Below are 21,960 nucleotides of genomic sequence, written 5' to 3' on the forward strand. Positions count from 1 at the left end.
TAAGTTGGATACTTTTTTAAAGCTATACATTGAAAAATTAGTAAATAAAATATGCATTATATAATAATGATACAGCTAAATAAATGTAAAAAAACAAAGCAATGTATACTACAAATTAACATCAAACAGAGTAAAACATATAAATCTTCACACTCATATTTCTGTACTATCAAAAATAAATGTACTGATAGTTCTTGCAAACATAACTCAGTTGGTTAACTACTTTTAACTTTGAGGTATTATCTAGAGCGTGCGCTAACCGCTTTGAAAACAATCTACGAATAATTTGTATTAAATTTTCCATAGAATATTTCATATTTTCTATCATTTTGTCTTTCATCGTACTGTTTTGATTGTTTCATTAAGAATATCACGTAAGAAGATGAAATTTACTTTAATCTAGTGCCACCTGTAAAATTCAAATGTAATATAATCTAAAAAAAAATTAGAAATACTGGTATCTGACGGACTAATTATGTACATATGATATTGTGAACAGCAGTCGGATGTACTTGATCGATAAATAATACTTTAAATGAGGTAAATAATGTACATTTATTGATAGGTAAAACTTGAGAACAGGTGATTCAAAAGCTCATTTCCTTAGAGAGTATATAAGAAGTAGCAGGAAGATGTCAATAATAGTATCACACGTGACCACGTAATTATTAAAAAAAGGATACTGTAGTCACACCATTTAAAACAAGACTTTGAACTTTAGTTTTTTTTAACTTCGACACAGGCATTGTTCGTTTAGTAAACAGTATATATGCAGTATTAATCATGACAGTCATAATCTAATTTTCTCCATCTGCCTATATACCTCCAATTATTACTATTCATTTCAATATGTTAGAGCTTTAGAAAGAACAGATCAGCCTTGAACTATGTGAAGACTGGTTGATTCATACATATAAATGTAATTATTCCATACTGTTACAAATTATGTTGATAAACAAACTAAAAGACTGTTCTCCTTCACATCTCAGAATTAGCGCAAGTTAGTAAATCATGTTAATACAGTATCTATCTACAAATTTTGTATATTATTTCCTTGATGACAACACGTGTTTATAGCATGCATTTCAAAATCTACTTGCACAAATCTAAACAAAAAAACAACAGAAAACAAAAATCCGGTTGATAAATTCAAACCAAATTGACTTCAATAAAACGAATATCACCGTTGAAGGTCAATTTTGTCTAAAGCAGTAGCAACCAAATTTTTATAATATTTCCATAAACAACCAGAAATTAACTAATTATATCATTTAACGCATTCCAATATCAAAGCAATAGTTACTGTACATGTGAGGATTATCCATCAGCAGAATGCCGACTAAATGACATAATAACAACAAATTATACAATTCCTACGGATACATGTATCTTCATTAGGTAGGCTCGCGTATAAGAAAATTCTCATGAACTTATTAATTACTACATCATTACTTACTCAATTTATTGTTAAAATCATAAATATATATATATAAAGTACGACACGTTGCTTTCTCTACTCTCTGTATTAACTATTAATATTTTACATATGCAGGAATAAGATATCACTCTCATCGCTGTCATCGCATTCACTTTCGCTGCTAGAAAGTGGCGCTACAGGATCTGCCATTAAATCTATTTCAGAATAAATTGTTCTATTAACACTTCCACATGTTCCATGTATAGCAGCATCATGCATTGTCGGTGCTTCGTTGAATGTAATTTCCGTATAGTTTAGACTTGTTTCACAAATCTGAAATGAAGGAATAACATAAGTCCATGAAAAAATAATTGTAATGAAAACAGGACGGCCGAATCGTGTAAAAAAGTAGGTAACGGGAAATGATTGGAAAGATTTTCGACAACAGTAAAGCAAATGCACTGTTTTTACCGAACAATCTTTTTCTCGCAGTCAACTCTAATTTCCAAGCCATAATACTGACAAACAAAAATAGTAGAACGTCCCTTTTATAATTTTTTTTATTTTTATCGTTCTGAGTATGCAATCAGTTTAATTGAGGTCTGAAGCTGGCATGTCAGTAACTGTTAGTAGTCCTTTGTTAATTTATGTATCATTGACATTTTGTTTAGTTTCTTTTGTTACCTATTCTGACATCGGACTCGGGCTTCTTTTAAACTGGGTTTATGTGCGTATTGCTGTGTGTTTGTTTTTTCTACATTGGCTAGAGGTATAGGAGGAGGGTTGAGATCTCCAAAAACATGTTTAACCCCGCCGCATTTTTGCGCCTGTCCCAAGTCAGGAGCCTCTGGCCTTGGATAGTCTTGTATGATTTTTAATTTTAGTTTCTTTTATATATTTCGGAGTTTAGTATGACGTCCATTATTACTGAACTAGTACATATTTTTGATACATATTCAGGGGCCAACTGAAGCACGCCTCCGGGTGCGGAATTTTCTCGCTGTATTGAAGACACATTGGTGGCCTTCGGCTGTTTTCTGCTCTTTGGTCGGGTTGTTGTCTCTTTGACACATTCCCCATTTCTATTCTCAATTTTATAGACTATTTCCTGACGATCTTGAGCAAACAATGATCATAATATCAGAAATCTCATACGTATCGATGTTCTAGGCCATGCATGTAGAAAGTTAGATATATGACATGTGTCTATAGTTCATCAGTGATTATGTTGATAGGTTGTGTAAGTTAAGTCTGTCTTCTGAAGCGAGTTGAACATATAGAAATAGTCGTCATAATAGTTACCTGACGGTTATTCACTGATGATACCACGCCCCTGTTTATATATTAAGTACATGGTCTTCGAACAATTGCTAAAGTGAAATATATAAAGCATTATAAACTAATATAAAAGCTTTTATATCAATATTCTTGCGTAAGGTGCTTCATTCTTACATATGTTTCTACAAATAACCGTTTTAAATAAACTTTAAAGAAATTAAAGAGAAAAGTTATGTGAAAAAAATGATTGTGTCTCTAGTTCAGCTGTCTGTTCAACGTCACGGAAGTCATCAACGGGTAGGTTCGTTTTGTCCTAATGTTTCTTTTAGAAATAGGATGAAATATAGACAACAGTAGGTATCCGACGTTAAAATCTCCTCAATCGATTCAGATGACAAATCAAGGTAAAAAACAACATTATAGAATTGTAACGTAGGGAGACCGATGCGTCAACAGGGTTAGGGTTCCTTGCTATGTATGATTCATATACGAATGCGAATCCACAATCAGTCAAAATGTCACAATCAACAAGTGGTATGATTGCCAATTAGACAGCTATTACTGAAACTTGACCGACTGAGAAGCTTTGAAACAAGTTTATCATGACAAAGAATATACAAGACTGTCAGAACGGTATAAACAATACAGACTTTGACAATTAAAATCACAAGGAATAATACTTAGAAATAACGCACGATCAACATAAGTCCCTTTTTAAACAAATAAGAGGTAACCTCATGTGCGTTGGAAGGGTAAGCAGGTCCTGCTACATTTGTAGCAACCAATATGTTGCTAATGTAAGTACCCAATCGGTGATAAGTGTAACAGTCAAATTCGAGGAAAAGAGGACATGATTGTGAATAACGACTACTAGTATACAATATATATGTACATGCACAGTTGTTGTGTAATGGAAATTTGTATGTGATAGCTTATGTTCATTCATTCCTCTCAAATATTATATATAACTGTTCTCAAATATGAACCAAAAAAAAAAAAAAAACTCAAAATACAGAAACCATCTCTACAGTCTTATTAAAGTACCTCCATTTTCGTTATGAAGTTGCATCTGGTAAGTTTGGTTATCACGAGAAGTTGATGGCAAACTTGTATTTGTTACGCTTTGATTACGTAAGTTATGTACATGAGCTAAATCCGGGTCATCAGATGAAAGATAGAGCTGGTTGTCAACTGGTTCCACTAAAGCAAATTAAAAGAAAATTATAGCAAAAATAGGAAAAGATTATACGTGTGAAAATTTTACAAAAAGCGCAAAATATTGTCAAACACAAGACAGTGTTTATGTTATTGAAAACATTATTATATCATTGCATTGAAAAAAGGGAAATCGGTTTCGTGTAACTAGTTAAAAGATCAAAGATGCTTTTTTTCCTTTCTTAAAAGGGCCAATTTAAAATGGCTGAGGTAAAAAAAAACTTGACTGCTGAATCCTGATTTCATATAAGCAGGAAAATAAGTAAATGGAGCTTTCTCACTGTGAATGCGATCATTTCCTATATTATGAAGTAAAGCGGGTTTTGTTTGTGTACATGTTGTTTCTGGTGTTCTTAATTGTATCCCTTGTTATTTTACCAATTAAAATGGAGGTTTGTGATCGTTTACGTTTCTATATGTGCTTGTACCTGTCCCATAATCAAGAACATCGTCATGTGTTGCTAATATCTTTTACCTATACATGTTTGATGTTGATGACTAGTCTTTGAAAGTCTGTTTAATATACAAATAACATTTCTAACTGGAGTGATCAGATTTTGACTTGTTGCGTATTCACTTAAATATTGTATCATATTGTAAATGGATTTTATTTTAGATGTCTTTTGTTTTTGTGTCTTTGAGTTGCTATCTAGTTGACTAATGTCCAACATCTCCTTTTACTACTAGACTAAAACAATGAGAACTGTTTTTAAATCTGAAATATGTCATCATATGTTCATTATCTTGAATGAATTAAGAACATTACTTTGGAAATTCTCTCTAACTTCTTCTTCCCTGCTATAAAATAGAAAAATATTTATTAATTATTGTAACATAATATAAGATTATTTTGTTTTAAATATTTTAATAGATGTATGTAATTCGGCTAAATACATTAAGAGTTTGTGTGGTCAGCTCTGCATACTAGTAAACTGTTGGTCTGTAGTTAACCAATAATTGTAGATTGTCTTTTGGTAAAACACAAGAGAGTTTTAAGCTACAATCTAATCAAACGGCAATAACCTTGAGATAAAATGTGCCATATAAACGTTCTCGATCTTGAATGACCTCAATAATCGTTTTGTGGCCACATTTTCAAGAGAGTTAGCTGACAATTCATCAAATGTTCAGTTATGAAGCTTAAGATGAAAAATTATACCATATATAAAGCAAAGAAAATACGAAAGACGAAAATTGTGAAAAACAATACCTTAAACTCATAGGTTAAAAGTTTTCTGTTGAGGAATATCCATAAAATATTTGTTAATGAAATGAAACGTCATAAACCAAAATTTCAATCGCTATGGTATCTGAAATTTTAGATGTGCAGGTGGTACATTTGTAGTTAATTCAGACAATCATCCAGAATAAAACTTCTGAACCTGTCATTCCCAGTGTACTAATATGATAGACAACTATGAGGATTTTAAATTGCTACGTGATTATTGAATATCCTGCATTTTTTTAAAACAGCGAGTTCTTACCATGTTTTATGTTTTATATTTTATTGTTATATGAAAATTCAGAAGTAAGAGTTAAGAGTCCATATTTTAAATGTTCGTAATACAACGATAAAATTTAATGCTTCAATAATAGTGCTTAGAAACTTCAAATACCATGTTGCACATAAAACTATGTTCTTTATTTCCCCATGCTTATAGCACTATCTGTTTCTTGACAAAAAAGCTAAATTCTATATGTACTTGCTGTGACCTTAACGCCACATTTTTCAGTATAATGTTCCGATCAAGACTCTACATAAACAAGCTCAAGAAAATATATCAGTGTATCGTCAGACCTACAATATTATGCTGTTGTGTAGGATACTTACAACCATTGGCAGCCATTTATCACTGTTAATGTTTTGTTGGTCATTGAAGTGTTAACTTCATTCTAAATATTCCAATCGGTAAGTAAAGTGCCTCTAGTAGTTCCGAATGCAGTGTGTATGTTTATTACAGTGATTTGGATAAATAATGCATCCTGGATTATCAGGTAGTATGGAGTAAGAATACATGCTGGTGTTGTAACTATTTTTATTGGAAAGGGTAAATAATTCCAAGTAGTGTATTAACAAAACTGAACTGTCTTCAACATCATTATTTAGGAGAAAATTCTCTTCATAGTGATACGTATTGTGACGCACTGGAAGATATGGAGATTCCAGGACTTGAAATTTAAAAATTGGTTTGTGCAGTGACCTACCTGTAGAAGTGTTATGCGTTCTATAGTAAACCCCTAAGGATTGGTGAACTACAAGCATCTTGTTAAAAAAGATTGTAAGTATTACACATTGACTGGTTGACAAGTGAATTTTAGTTATGATATGGTGACATTGTGAGTACCACTTCTCGTTAACATTGTTTAACATGTTGCATGGTAAATTCATGGCATTTCATGTGGTAAAAAAATATAAAAGCACATAATGTATTGAACTATCAGTCAAATATACATACGGATTGTAAATGCCAGATTCATTGTTTGCTGTAAAGAAAACTCAAGTTCAATTCCATATCATCAATTAGGAATAATCATTACGAAAATAAAAAACCTTGTGCGTACTGCCCCTTATCCCCTCTCCCAAAACACAATATTATAAAATAACAGAAAGCTTGATGTTACTTGCAGAATGAAATATAATTGTTCCAGTCAATTAAGAAAATCTTAAAGGATACACTGGATACACTTAACTAATCATGTAAAAGTCTATGAAATCTGTGAACAAAACGAGAAAAATATTTCCACGGAAGTGATATAATCACAAAAATGCTGACGATAACATCTATCAATGAATTTAAATTTTGTATTTCACACACATTTATATCTTGGTAATATAAGAACGGAATAATAAAATCTAAGGTATAAAAGTTAGAATCAACATACACGATTAAATGTTGTGCTAAACACACAGTTGTATGCATTGTATGCCTTTATATTTGTTTAATGTCATACCTTTTCGTCGTAGACAGAAAAAAGCAGCCAACACTGTAATAGCTAAAACAACTGCTAAAACGATCAATACAACTACAAACACAGCTTTAACTAGAGCAACTACTATAACCACCAATAATACAAACAATATAGCTGTTACATCATATATGTTATTCGATAGCCCTGGATAAAAAATATAAATCGGTTTGTTATTAGAATTTACGGATTAAAAACGCACTCAGTCTATTAAATTTTTAAATGACTATTAAATCAGGTAAATCAAATATTTCCACTCAAAAATTGTATGTATCGAATTAATTGCTCTCTCTTTCTCTCATTTTTTTCTCTCTCTTTTTGTCTCTCTCTCTCTCTCTCTCTCTCTCTCTTATGATATAACTAAAGCCTAAACTATGAATTTAAATAGTCGTATTCATATTGTGTTTTGTATTTACCTTAGGTGTGATTTCATTATCCCTGTTTTGTTTTTTTTATAAATATTCAGTCAAATGGCAGGTTTAAAGTGTAATTCTATTTTCCTTTGAATATAACATATCAACAATAAAACCAAATGCGTACTAAATTCCTTTTCAAACTCAGGCGACCATTATAAAAGAGAGCCGAAAGATACCAAAGGGACATTCAAACTCATAAGTCGAAAATAAACTGACAAAGCCATGGCTAAAAAATAAAAAAGACCAATAGACAAACAATAGTACACAAAACACTGCATAGAAAAGTAAATAACTGAACATGGCCAAGATATAATCAAATTATATAAAAATACAGAAAGACAACTGAGTGTCGTTCTGACAAAAGAACACAACACAGAAACTATTTATTCATTTGTAGGTCAGTTTTTTTGGTTATATAACTCTTCAAAAAGTAAAATATCAAAAATACGGAACTCCAAGGAAAATTCAAAGCGGAAAGTCCCTTATCAAATGGCAAAATCAAAAGCTCGAACACATCAAACGAAAACAACTGTCATATTCCTGACTTGGTACAGGCATTTACTTATGTATAAAATGGTGGATTAAACCTTATTTTATAGCTAGCTAAACCTCTCACTTGTATGACAGTCGAATACAATTCCAATATATTCAGTTATTATAAGTTCTTGTACATCTTTGGCTTTAAAATATTCGGCTTTGAGCGTTCCTGAAGAAGGTAAATCCAGAAACGCATGAAATTTATAACGTGTTGTTTTCATTTTTTACAGCACTGGGTCGATACCTCTGATGGTTGACTTTCAGTCCATGATGGTATCATCAGCTTAGTAGTCAGTACTTCGGTACTGAAATTATTTACTAAAATTGTTCGTTTAAAAATTTTGATATTTTAAAGAAACTAAGGTTTCAACTCCCTCGGGCAAAGTTAGCCCTAGATGAATTTGGCTATTTTTATGTCCTTTTTTGGTAATATAGATCTCCAAATGTTTAGGTTCTTGTACATCCTTGGCTTTCAAATATTTGGCTTTGAGAGTTCCTGATGAAGGTTAATCCAGAAAAACGCTTCGGACGCATAAAATTTACAACGTGAGGTTTTCATTTCTTACAGCACTGGGGCGATACCTCTGCTTGTGGAGTATCAGTCCCAGAGGGTATCATCAGCTTTGTAGTCAATACTTCGGTACTGACATGATATATAACAAACCTTTCTAAAATTGTCTATTTATACATTTTGATATTATAAAGAAACTAAGATTTCAACTCACTCAGGCAAAGTTGGCCTTGGATAAATTTTGCTATTTTTTTAGGTCCTTTTGTGGTTATATAGCTCTTCAAATATTTAGGTTCTTGTACATCCTTGGCTTTCAAATATTCGGCTTTGAGCGTTCCTGACGAAATTAAATCAAGAAAAGCGTTTCGGAAGCATGAAACTTCATGTTTTCATTTTTTGTAACCAGTGTAGTACCAATTGTCGTAAATTCATTTTGTTCTGTATTAACGTAATAAACCGTTCGTTCCTTGTGCAATTGGCATGGTAAATGGTCATAAGATAGTTGGTTAAGCCCATTAGACTAGGCTGTACATAAACTTTGATGTCACATTTGTAATCGGCATAACTATCAAAATCTGTTCTAGGGCAGAACAGATTTATATGAGATCAATAAGAGCAGCTCCCTTGTAATTGAGAACAAGTGCAGTAAACGTAATTTGACTTGTTAGTTATATTTTATATAAAAGTGATTAAATAGTAGAGTAACTTGTAGTCTAGGATGTATGTTTTCTTCCTGCTATTTCGACCTGTTTATGATAAGTGAGAAACATATTCTTATATTTCTGCAATTATTAATTTAGAAAGACAAGTTAAAAGTTGTGGAGCTCTTTTTTGGTGTTTATTTAATGTTAATTACTTGGATTACAAAGTGACCATTTAATTTTCTCGGGTAAAATTTTAATACCAGAAATCACATGCCATTTTATAATCTGCTGTAACGATACATATGTAGTTTATAATGATTATACAAAATTTGATATAACCAACAGTTATTGAAGCTTAACACATAACAATTTGAAATATGGCAATACTAAATAATTAGTTCTGAAAAGAAAAATAGAAACCTTGTATATTGTTGTTGACAAAATTAAGATAAAACAAAAAAACAAAAAGAAAAAAACTTATGAATAGAAACATGTTACATTAATAAATTAATGAATAAAAATAATATATTAATTAATTAATTAATTAATTAATATGCAAAATTATTAGTAACTGAATAAGAAAAATATAACGAATTTGAGAAAAAGGTTCAAAGAATAAATAAAAATAATAACAATATGATAAGATAGAACTGTGCAACACTGATATATATATATATATATACAGAATTGGTAAGATCTTTTCTTTGAAAGAACTGTTCAAAACAATTTTAGGATAGAACCAGCTATCGGATAGAACTGTCCAAAACAGTTAGAATTGTCGTGAACAGCTCTAGGTAGATCTGTATCTTTCAGAAAGGCGACAGGATAAATGCTGACAAAAATAAACTGAAAACAGTTTCAAAATGCTTTCCATATACACACATTACCATTAATGAAAACCACTCGACAACATGACGTAATTGGGATAATCATGAAGCTATTCTAAATTGAATACTCACCTGAAGTTATCACAGTCGTCGTATTACTTTCTCCAATTTCATTTTTATTTAGTGTACCAAGAAAAATTTAAAATACAAATACTGAATTAAAATGATTAACTATATAATTAAATAGCAATATTTAGATCTGTCCTAGATATAGAACTAGTTATATATGTTCTACAGAAGCACTTTCAGAATCAATTTTAGGTTAGAACTGTATGAATGAATTCTTGGTTAGAACTGTCTAGAACAGTTCAAGATTAGAACCGTATCCGTCGGAAACTGTTTAAAGGGCGATAGGAAACCTGCTTTACAATGCGTTTTAGATCAGTTCCCCCGACAGTTTCGGAACAAAATTACAGCTGTACATCTCATGCAAAGAAATGTCCTTTACATCAGAAGTTGTTTGAACTTCGTTTCAATTGTCTTATGACTTCTATCTAAATAAACAAACAAACAAAAATAATTTCAATGAGCTATCTATATACACACATTAACACTGATGAAGAAAACAGAGAAACAGTGATTTACAAGAAAACATGGCGTGATGAGTAAAATGATGTAGCGACTCAAAATGGAATACTTACCCAAAATTATTACATTTGTCGTTTTACTTTCTCCAATTACATTTTTGGACAGTACCCGAACGTGATATCGAGTATTCGGAACTATTTCATACATAATTTTAGACATTCTTATCTCCATGTTATCAATTACAGGTCCTGAACGTTTCCATATGTCATCGTCTTCTGATTGATATTCTATGAAAAATGTTTGATTGACTCCTCCGTTATATCCAGGACACCACGATACTGCCAGATCTCCTTTAAATGGAACTATTGTCACATTTGTCGGAGGATTAGGGCGATCTGTTTTGTAAAAAGACAAAGTTACTTATTTTAATAAGAAGTTTGACCAAACACAGGAATATATTATTGTATTGAACAATATAAGATTCTGATGTTTCTTAAGAGTTTAGCCAAATCAATATAGCTACAAGTGTGTGATGCACTTTATATGTCAATCATAATTTCATAAAGATATATACCTATTTCCATTCTCAATTTTACTAAGATACTATTAATGCTTAGTAAGTTATTGCTTGTGATATTCATGACATATATAAATACAAAATATGGCAGATGTCACTAAATTATCACAAAAGCTGTCCTATTTTTTTGCACTTTTTTGTTCTTTACGAAAATGTTGTTTGTGCTGTATTTAGACCCCTCCACCAAGAAATTTGTTTTGCATGCATATATATATATATATATATATAACGTAATTTTGATTCCAAAAATGTGAACGTACAACGTTATGTATTATTTAGAACAAGTATTTAGAAAATAAAAAGTCATCTAGATAAATAAGATGAACAACAATATACAATGTAATTAGCTTGAGCTATCCGAATCTGTTAAATAAATTGAACTGAAGGGAACTGTTCTATGGTTGAACTGTAGAAATTACTTTTGGTCAGAACTGACCAAAACTGTTATTCTAGATTGAAACTGTCCTCAACAGTTATAGGTTAGAGCTGTGTCTGTCAGAAGCTGTTTTAAAGCAGCAGGATAACTGCTGAACTGACTGGCCTACAAATAAAGGCAAACAGTAGTATACCGCTGTTCGAAACTCATAAATCGATAGAGATAAAAACAAATCCGGGTTACAAACTAAAACTGAGGGAAACGCATTAAATATAAGAGGAGAACAACGACACAACAAAAACACAACATTAAAATGTAACACACACAGAAACGAACTATAATATAACAATGGCCATTTTCCTGACTTGGTACAGGACATTTTAGAAAAAAATGGTGGGTTGAACCTGGTTTTGTGGCATGCCAAACCTCCCGCTTTTATGGCAACGTCCAACACAGCACCAAAACGACAACATCACATAACAGGACCACAATACAAATAAATGGGAGAACAAATAGGACAAAGAAACACACAAATAATAGCTAACAAAAGGTACTAAACTTAAAATTCAATACGCCAGACGTGCGTCTCGTCCACACAAGACCAACCAGTGACGCTCAGATGAAAAAAAGTTTGAAAGCCAAAACAAGTACAAAGCTGAAGAGCACCGAGGACCAAAACTTCCAAAAAGTTGCGCCTAACAAGGCCAGGGTTTTCTGCCTGGGACAAGAACATCCTTATTATTTAGAACAATTAATAATTTTGCAAACAGTAAATTTTATAAAATGACGATATAATAGATATATATAATAAAACCAAAATGGGGACTAACTACAGAATAAAAACGGATACACTACATAAAACAACTTAATCCAACACATAAAAATAAAAAGCCGAGTTAGCCAAAGCCTCAACGCACAAAGTGACGTCACATTTGAAATTCTAAAAAAAACACACAAAGTGACGTCACATTTGAATTTGTAAAAATATTTCCCAAAAATAAGATAGGATTAGGATTGATTCAAGATTAGATTTGTAATACTGACATTACATTTATTAATAACAATGAAAATTTCAATACTTATTAATATCAAATTGTGGTAGTAATTAGATAATTAATTGTATTATCTAGCTATGTCGGTGTTTCTTCTGAATCAAACTGAAAACCAAATATATTGTATAAATTTCGTTGAACCAAACTAAAATCTAATAAATGAAGGGGGTGATTAATTATCTAACTACAACAGTTTTCCTGACCGTTTTTCGTAGATTTTTCGACTGTACATCTGATGCAGAGAAAATGTCCTTTCATATTGACAGTTGTTTGAAAGTCGTTTCAATTTTTGTATGACTTCTCCCTTCAATAATCACAAACAAACAGTTGAATATCCTCACACATTACAATTGATGAAAACCACTTAGAAACTGCGAATTACAAGAAATCATTGCGTGATAATAATAATCATGTTGCGACTCAATATTGAATACTTACCTATAGTTATCACATTCGTCCTATTACTTTCTCCAATTTCATTCTTGGACAGTAACCGAACGTAATATCGTGTATTTGGAATTATGCCATACATGATTTTTGACATCCTAACTTCCATTTTATCAATTACAGGTTCTGAACTTTTCCACATTTCCTCGTCTTCTGATTGATATTCTACGAAAAATGTTTGTTGAAGACCCCCGTTATATCCAGAACACCACGATACTACTAGATATCTTTCATATGGAATTACTGACACATTTGTTGGGGGTTCTGGCCGATCTGTTTCGTAGAAGATTAAGTAGCCGTATTAGTTTGACGAAGCATAGGATTGTTTTCCATTGTATCAAATAGTATCAATATTAAACGTTACAGAAGAATTTAGCCAAATTGATATGGCTATAAATGAGGATGTAAATTAGATGTGAATCACAATTTTGTTAAGATATATACATACGATATCAGTAAATCATAAATCAATTAAGTTACTAGTACTGCATTTGATATTCATATGTAACGTACATCATTTGACGGATGTCATTGAATAATCACGCATTTCTATATACGTAATTTTTATCAAAACAATGTGAAAGTACAACGTTATACATTATTTAGTACACCAAGTTATTAATACATGGATTAGCATTTATAATAAATAAAATGAAAAATAATATAATAAGATAGCGCTGTCCAAATCTGTTCAATATATAGAACTGGAGGTTCTAGGGTAGAACTGTCAGAATTAGTTTTTTGTTGGACCTTTCCAAAACTGTTTTAGGTTTGCAATACACAGTTAGGAAAACACATTGAATTGACACTTATCAGTTTTAGCCAACCCCTTTCCCTTGCTTCTTACTAACTAAGCTTACTGTTTGTGCCATGTAATACATATGGATGGAACAGCTTCTTTCCTAGATTTGATTTCCAATAGTTAAAATGGTCATTTATAATCTCTTTTGGAAGTTATGTTTGCAACTATCTGCATTTATTTGATACAAAATATTGAAAAAAATAATCGGAGGTGGGGGCTGAAAATGTCACTAAGTCCCTAAAATTTGGTCCATAGTAGAACTTCAATCCATTTGAAAGATACCTTTTTTTCAAAACATTGACATTTATCTATCAAGAGATTAAACAAAAAGCATACGCATTTCACCTCATTTTTTTCATAAATTTAGATTGAAAAGTTCGAGAGAAAACAAATTGTTGGAAAATATTACAATACTTTCTCGACCTATAAACGGTACGGATGCAAAAATACGGACTGTCAAACAAAAAATGTCCTGTAATGCATGCAAAACAGTCTTGATAGTCTTATGAATCCACTTTAAAGGCTACATTATTCTTCAGCAACAAAAGACTTAATTTTATTACACAATAACATTTACTGGGACCAAAATGCGAAACTAAACTTCTAACTTTGTTTTGCTACTTTAATACGTAACATTTTTTTTTTCTAATATCCATTTTAAATAATGTTCCGTGCTCTGTTAGCTATAACAAGTAAATTGGTCTCTTTTGAAAATTGGTTCAGTCATAAATATCAATAAAAGTTAGCAGTTATCACTGAAATGCGATAAAAAGTATTTTGAAGAATTATACAAATTCATACCAAAAATCGCCTTTTTTGGTTAATTTTCAAACACTAGTCATCTTGTTTTTGTCTTTTCAAAGCACTAGAATATCAATTTTGATGTGTATATATAAAAAATAGAAGATGTGGTTTGATTGCCAATGAAACAACTCTCCACAAGAGACCAGATGGCACAGAAATTAACAACTATAGGTCACCGTACGTCCTTCAACAATGAGTAAAACCAATACCGCATAGTCAGCTATAAAAAGCCCCGAAATGACAAATGTAAAACAATTCAAACCAGAACGGCCTGATTTATGTACAAAATAGCTCACCAAAGCCTTGGTTAGGAATGTTGGAAATAGTGAACCAATTTCTAACAGCGGGGACAATTTAAGACTTAATTAATGCCAAAATGTAACATTATGCCTTGCAAAAAAACTTTGATTTATTTGCATGAAAAAAAATAAAGCGGAGATTTAACATAACGCGTTATCATTCGGTTACAAGTTGTTGGCAATGGAGGATAAATTTAAGACCGAAACAAGTATTTTTGTCAAAATTGTTGTATTTGGTTGCTTAGGACAGTAAACAAGAAAATACGTATTTCTACCCTAAAAGATTTCCCCATTTCAGAATTTGATTTAGAATTTAAAAATCAATCGAGTTGGGGTATCATTAGATTGTCTTTAAATAAGCAAGTCCGTGCTCTTTCTAATTCCATAAGGTAGCAATACTCATAATTTTAAACCATCCGTTTTCTGTTACTTCTAACAAATTAGGCTTACTGTTTGTGTCATGTATGAGCATATGTATGGAAACGGCATCTTTTATAAATTGCATTTCGAGTAGTTAAAATTGTGAAATATAATCTCGTATTGGTGTAGTCATGGCAACTATCTGCATTTATTTGATACAAAATATTTCAAAACAGAGGGGTTACAAAAATAAATGTCACAAATGTCCCCAAATTTTGGTCCAAAGTAGAGTTTTTAATCCATTTGAGAGCAAACTTTTCTGAAACAATTGACATTTATCTATCAATAGATTAAACAAAAATCAAATGCATTTCAACTTATTTTTTTATGAATTTGGATTGAAAAGTTCTAGCGAAAAAAAATTGTTTAAAAATATAACAGTGATTTCTGAACCTATGGCCGGTAAAGATGCACACATACAGACTGTCAAACAGAAAAATGGCCTTAAAGTATGCTAAAAAATATTAATGTTCACAGAAACCCATTTTGAAGGCAAACTTTTTTATCTAAAAATTATTTGTATATCACACTCTAATATGCCGTTCTTTTTAAGCTTTCTAAACATCAGTGTAATAAAATTCCGTATATATCTATACATAACCCCGAATTAGAGAATAACATATATATATATTAATGGCTGTTAAAATTTATCTCTTACGTAAATACACATGTATAGTAACCTATGTGCAAGCACTTTGTCGATTTCGCGGCGTTGAAATTAAAATAGAAATTAGAACAAAATAGAGGACATTTCTATTTTAAAGCAGAACAAAGAGTATTAATGCATTTGCGCTTTGGAAAAATGTATAAAAATCAAAATTAAAAAAAAAATTCCGCCAAATTCCATAAATGATCTTGCCGCATTAATGTTATGTCATAACAGGACGTCATACGAATGAAAACTCTCAAGCAGAAGGTTATTTAGTTACGTCAAATTTCCCAATACGTCGCATTAAAATGATGGTTTGAGGTAGAAGTTGTTTAATTTTCTATTTTATTGCATTATTCGCACATTTACATTTTTCAGCAAGTCAACATCGTGAACTGTGGAGATGACAGTACCTTCCGAAAAAAAAAATTGTCAATTAAAATTTTCAAAAGTTGGGTTTCAGAATCAAAAAGATTTTATACATATTTTTTCTAGAGGTTATTTCATAAATGATTCATGCCAGCTATAGCTTTATTTAACAGGGAGCAAGAGAAAACAGCAACACACATAGCAAACATAGTCTCGCTTCAGTTTTTGAAATAACCTTAATTTCACTATAAGAATCGAAATAATTCATGCAAGCCATGGATTTGTTATCATTTTCAAATTTTCGGAGGCGTAATAATCTTTAATTTTATAACTCGCTAACGCTCGGGATAAGACTTGAATATAACGATCCAGTTAATGTGAAAATTTCTAAAGAAATATTTTCCTTCGTATCTCCAATTTTCTGAACGTTGTTTCAATTTTCTAACGACCTCTGCCTTAAAAAAGACACGCAGACACAAAACTGTTTCAATATGCTCTCCATATACACACATTGTCATGTATGAAGACAAATCAAGTACAGGTCATGAGCGTCTCCAAATGTCTTCGTCTTTTGATTGATATTCTACGAAACATTTCTGTGGGAGATCCCCGTTATATCCTGTGTACCGTGATACGTCCAGATTTCCTTCGAGAATAAATATTGGCACATTTGTTGGAGGCTCAGGGCGATCTGATTTGTAGGAAAATTAAGTTACTTATGAAGTATGACCAAACATTACATTATCAGTTTTAACACGTTATAAAAGAGTTTAGTTCAATTAATATCGATACAAGTATGTAATGTTCTTTAGATATATACCCAAGATGTTATTAAGTAATGGCGTTCTATATTCATGACAGAGGTTCATAGAATATCACTTATGAATATGGTTGACAACGTAACAATCCTGTCATTATCAAATACGTAAAAATGCGCATCATAATGTGAAAGTATAACATAATGGTATTTAGTTTACATATTTAATAATAAATATAAAAGCTTATAATACAATGCAATAGATAAGTTATCCTTGCCTTTTAAAAACAGCATATCCTGAAAGGCAGAGTGAGATTTTGATGTTACTTGATTTGTTCAATTTCGATAAATTAAAATACTTGCCGTTGTACTGTGCAAAAAAAACAAACCAAAATGGGTTGAAATCAAAATTGTATACTCACCCAAAGTTATCACATTCGTCGTATTACTTTCTCCAATTTCATTTATGCACAGTACCCGAACGTGATATCGAGTATTTGGAACTATGTCATATAAGATTTGAGACATCCTTATCTCCTTTTTATCAATTACAGGTCCTAAGCGTCTCCATATTTCTTCGTCTTCTGATTGATATTCTATGACACATTTCTGCGGAAGACCCCCTTTATATTCTGGACTCCAGGATACTACCAGATGACCTTCAAACGGAGTTATTGACACATTTGTTGGAGGCTCTGGGAGATCTGTTTTGTAGAAAAATTAGGTTACTAAAGAAGTCTGACCAAACGTTAGATTATTTAAAGTATCAGTTTCAAAACGTAACCAACGAGTTTAGTCCAATTTATATCGCTACAAGTGTGTAATGTTTTAGACATATATCTAAGATTTAGACATATATCTAAGATTTTTGTAAGTAATGGCATTCAATATTCATGACATATGCTACTGGATTATCGCTTATGAACATGGTTGACAACGTAAAAATCTCGTCTTTATCAAGTACGTAATTCTGCGTACCCCAATGTAAATTGAGAACATAAAGCTATTCAGTTAACATACACTGACATAGTAAATATGAAATATAAATTCTTATAAAACAATGCCAAAGATAAGGTTTCCGTAAATTTAAAAAAATAGCGTATCTTAAAAGTTAGAGTGAGCTTTGGATATTGCTTGATTGTTTAGTTCGATAAATTAAAATGTTGTATTGCTTTTATTATTGGTGATATTATAAAAAAAAAAACAAGGTTGAGATCAATATTGAATACTCACCTAAAGTTATCACATTCGTTGCATTACTTTCTCCAATTTCATTTTTTGACAGTACCCGAACATGATATCGAGTATTTGGAACTATGTCATACAGGATTTTAGACATCCTTATGTCCATCTTATCAATTACAGGTCCTGAACGTCTCCATATGTCTTCGTCTTCTGATTGATATTCTACGAAATATTTCTGTGGAAGACCCCCGTTATATCCTGGATACCATGATACTTCCAGATTTCCTTCAAGAAAAACTACTGACACATTTGAGGGAGGCTCAGGGCGATCTGTTTTGTAGGAAAATTAAGTTACTAAAGAAATTTGACTAAACGTTGAACAATTTAACAGTATCAGTTTCAAAACGTTACTAACGAGTTAAGTCCAATGTATATCGCTACAAGTGTGTAATGTTCTTTAGACATATACCTAAGATGTTATTATGTAATGGCGTGTAATATTTATGACAGATGTTGATCGAGTATCACTAATGAACAAGGTTTACAACGTAACAATACCATCATTATCAAGTTCGTTATTCTGCGCACAACAATGTGAAACATAATAAATATTTAGCTTACACAGTAAACATAGATTACAAAGGCTTATATCACAATACAATATCCTTGCCTTTTTAGAAGAGCATATGTGGAATGGTGAAGTGAGATTTTGATATTGCTTGAGTTGGTTAATTTCGATATGATAAAAAGCTAGCCATTGTATTTTTATCATTATTGTTAGTATTACAAAAAAATAACAAGGGTCAAGATTGAGAATTGTAAATTCTGGACCCATTTTATTGTGGCGATAATGTTTTATTTGCCACATTTGGTTGTAAAGTGGCATAATTTGACTAAAAATAGACACCAGTTTGGAAAAAAATGCATTTTGTTTAATCTACCAAAATAAACATCATCGTAGTATAACTTATTTGTATTGCATTCCGTTCAGAAGGATACATAAATTCCTCGACATGCGGAAATTGAGAAACAAACACTTTTAAAGGAGTATTATATATTCAAGATGAAAACAAATGTTTACACGTTGTCTGTTGTGATGACAAAAAGTCCATCGTAACCCAAAAACGTGTTCTATTTCTAATATTGATTCTCTCAGCGGTCACATGGTCAAACATTGTATTCTTAGAAATGATTAAAAGTTGAATTTTTGCTAATCAACTTACATGTCAATTGTATCTTCACCGTTAGTTCATTACAGCCTATTTCGTTGCAAGCCTTTATTGTATAATCTGTAAAATCTTCTATTTTATCCAATGTCAGTTGGAATGTCATCTTTATACCAGATACTGTAACGTTTACATCATGGAAAATATCATGTGTCTTCATCGTCTCCTGACTTGTTTCTGTATACAGAGGCTCGGATATTTTTAAAATAGTCGTTTGTATTGTGCCATACTTGTTGTATAAAAGTACTGTTAGATTCATCTTCTGACCATAACGACCAAATTGAATTGGCTTATTTGCATTCACAAATACCGGTGGAACTAAAATGAAATGAATATATAATAAGTGTGTTTAATAATGAATTGAATGAACGAGGACGCGTGCATTTCATTAATAAATGGACACGAATTGCATGAAAACGTGACGTTGCTTTACTAGTACGTCACGACATATTGTATTTCGACTATTAGGTCATGTTCTTGATCTATACACGTATCACGGAATAAGATCAAGGAAAAATGCAAAAATTACCGATATTGTAATTTACGCAATATGTTCGTTGATATGTTTTGCTGTAAAATGATTGGTTTTTCATATATATTCAACAATTAAGGATTGTAACTTTAAAGTTACCAACACAGTTCTAACAGTGTACATATTTGAAAATTGCCATTTTTTTTAATAAAATCTTTCAAATGTATATTGTATCTTCTTTAACATGTTTAATTGATACACTCCAAACAGTGTTTCCTTGTCTTATTAAGAAGTAATAAATAAATTATTTTGGGTTACGGACGATGATGACCTTATAACTTAAGTGTTAAAAGTATGATGCATTCTGAAAGCTTAAAATGAAATAAAATGGAGGACAGTACTAATTAATTATTAAACATTAGATATCTATATTAATTCGTTCGGTACATATGAAAAATGGTTGTTAATGTATTACCTTTAGCATTTATGAGAGCTGTTCCGTTTTGGTATAGGTTTCCATTTGTGTCATGTATACCGTTTGAGGTTCTGCATTTGTAAATGCCATCATTTTCATATAACTTGTTGTCATTGTTTGATTCAAGAAAAATTAATGTACCGTCGGCTGTCCCTTGAACATTTCGAATATGTTCATTGAATACAGACCAGTGCTCCCAATCGGCAAAAGTATAATTTTCAGGATTTCCTTTTGGATTGCAGATAAGTTTCAGCTTTTTCTCAGTTACTTTCTTTACTATTTTAACAAGTGGTGAATCTGTGGAACAAAACACAAAGCATTGGTAAACTGTAAATATCCATTTGACAGTAATTTGAAGAAAGTGGTATACTTCACTTAGATGATAAATTCAAACCTCGTTATTTCATGACACAAATATTTATATCCCTTTTATATTCCAAAGATCATAAACCTTTACCAATACCCCAGTGAATGAAATAATACCTAATATTAACCTTTCAAAATTGTGCTCTCTATATATTTATAAAATGATATGCTTACCATTTTTGCTTTTTTGTGAACATACGTGTGTCTCATCTTTCTTTCGGTCATAGTATCTTTGGAGTTTACGAGTAAAAGTTTAAATTTCAGTTTGTGTACCATGCATACTTTCTCATATACATGCGACCAGTAAAAAAACAAAACATTATCTATTATTACACACAAACAATTAACAAACAGTCATAAGTTCTCACTTGAACAACTTCAGGATAAAGTATAACTGTCAAAATACGGAGTAAAAAATCAGAGGCGCATTTTCATCAATGTTATCATTTACGCTACTAAAAAGTATAGATGTAAGTAATTTGACAATCAAACTTTTTTGCGGACGACCTATATCATACATCAAAAACATTCTTGACTTTCAACCTTTACCTACCGGAAACTGCATCATGCGACATACTGTGGATTCATTTTTTTTCGTGGGTATCAATTTTCGTGGTTTGAGGAAAACTTGCATATTCGTGGATATTCAATTTCGTGATTTTGGCAAAGTCTAAAATTAAAAATTGAAATTGGGAATGTGTCAAAGAGACAACAACCCGACCAAAGAGCAGAAACCAGCCGAAGGCCACGAATGGGTCTTTAAAACAGCGGGAATATCCCGCACTTCGAGGCGGCTTCAGCTAGCTCCTAAACAAAAATGTGTACTAGTTCAATGAAAATGGACGTCATACTAAACTCCAAAACATACAAATGAACTAAAATTGAAAATCATACAAGACTAACAAGGCCAAAGACTTGAGATCTCAATCCTCCCCCTATACCTCTAGCCAATGTAGAAAAAAACAAACACACAGCAATACGCACATTAAACTCAGTTTAAAAGAAGTCTGAGTCCGATGTCAGAATAGGTAAAAAAAGAAACTAAGCAAAATGATAATGATACATAAATTAACAAAGGACTACTTCCAGTTACTGACATGCCAGCTCCAGACATATGTTAAACTGATTGAAAGATTATGTCTTCATCATATGAAAATCAAGCACACTCCCTCCCTTTAGGGGTTTAGTATCATAACATCATCAAATATATGAGAGGAACGTAACCCGTATCATGCCAACAACTGCATAAATGTGTTTATTTCCGATGCAAAGACCCTACGAGTG

At 31.6% G+C, this 21,960-nt stretch overlaps 1 protein-coding gene across 1 annotated transcript in view; it reads right to left on the bottom strand.

The window, feature by feature from the left end:
• The window catches only part of LOC127717471 (uncharacterized), a 167,801-nt gene continuing 145,841 nt past the window's right edge, over positions 1-21,960 (bottom strand). The window contains exons 7-9 of the mRNA XM_052223114.1: positions 3,740-3,895; positions 2,720-2,787; positions 1-1,750 (exon numbers count right to left, since the gene is read on the bottom strand). Coding sequence (XP_052079074.1) covers positions 2,762-2,787; positions 3,740-3,895 — 182 coding nt within the window. The 3' untranslated portion in view covers positions 1-1,750; positions 2,720-2,761. The remainder of the gene's footprint in view (positions 1,751-2,719; positions 2,788-3,739; positions 3,896-21,960) is intronic.

This window comes from Mytilus californianus, unplaced genomic scaffold (assembly GCF_021869535.1).
Source record: "Mytilus californianus isolate M0D057914Y unplaced genomic scaffold, xbMytCali1.0.p SCAF_10, whole genome shotgun sequence".
Taxonomy (NCBI): Eukaryota; Metazoa; Mollusca; class Bivalvia; order Mytilida; family Mytilidae; genus Mytilus; species Mytilus californianus.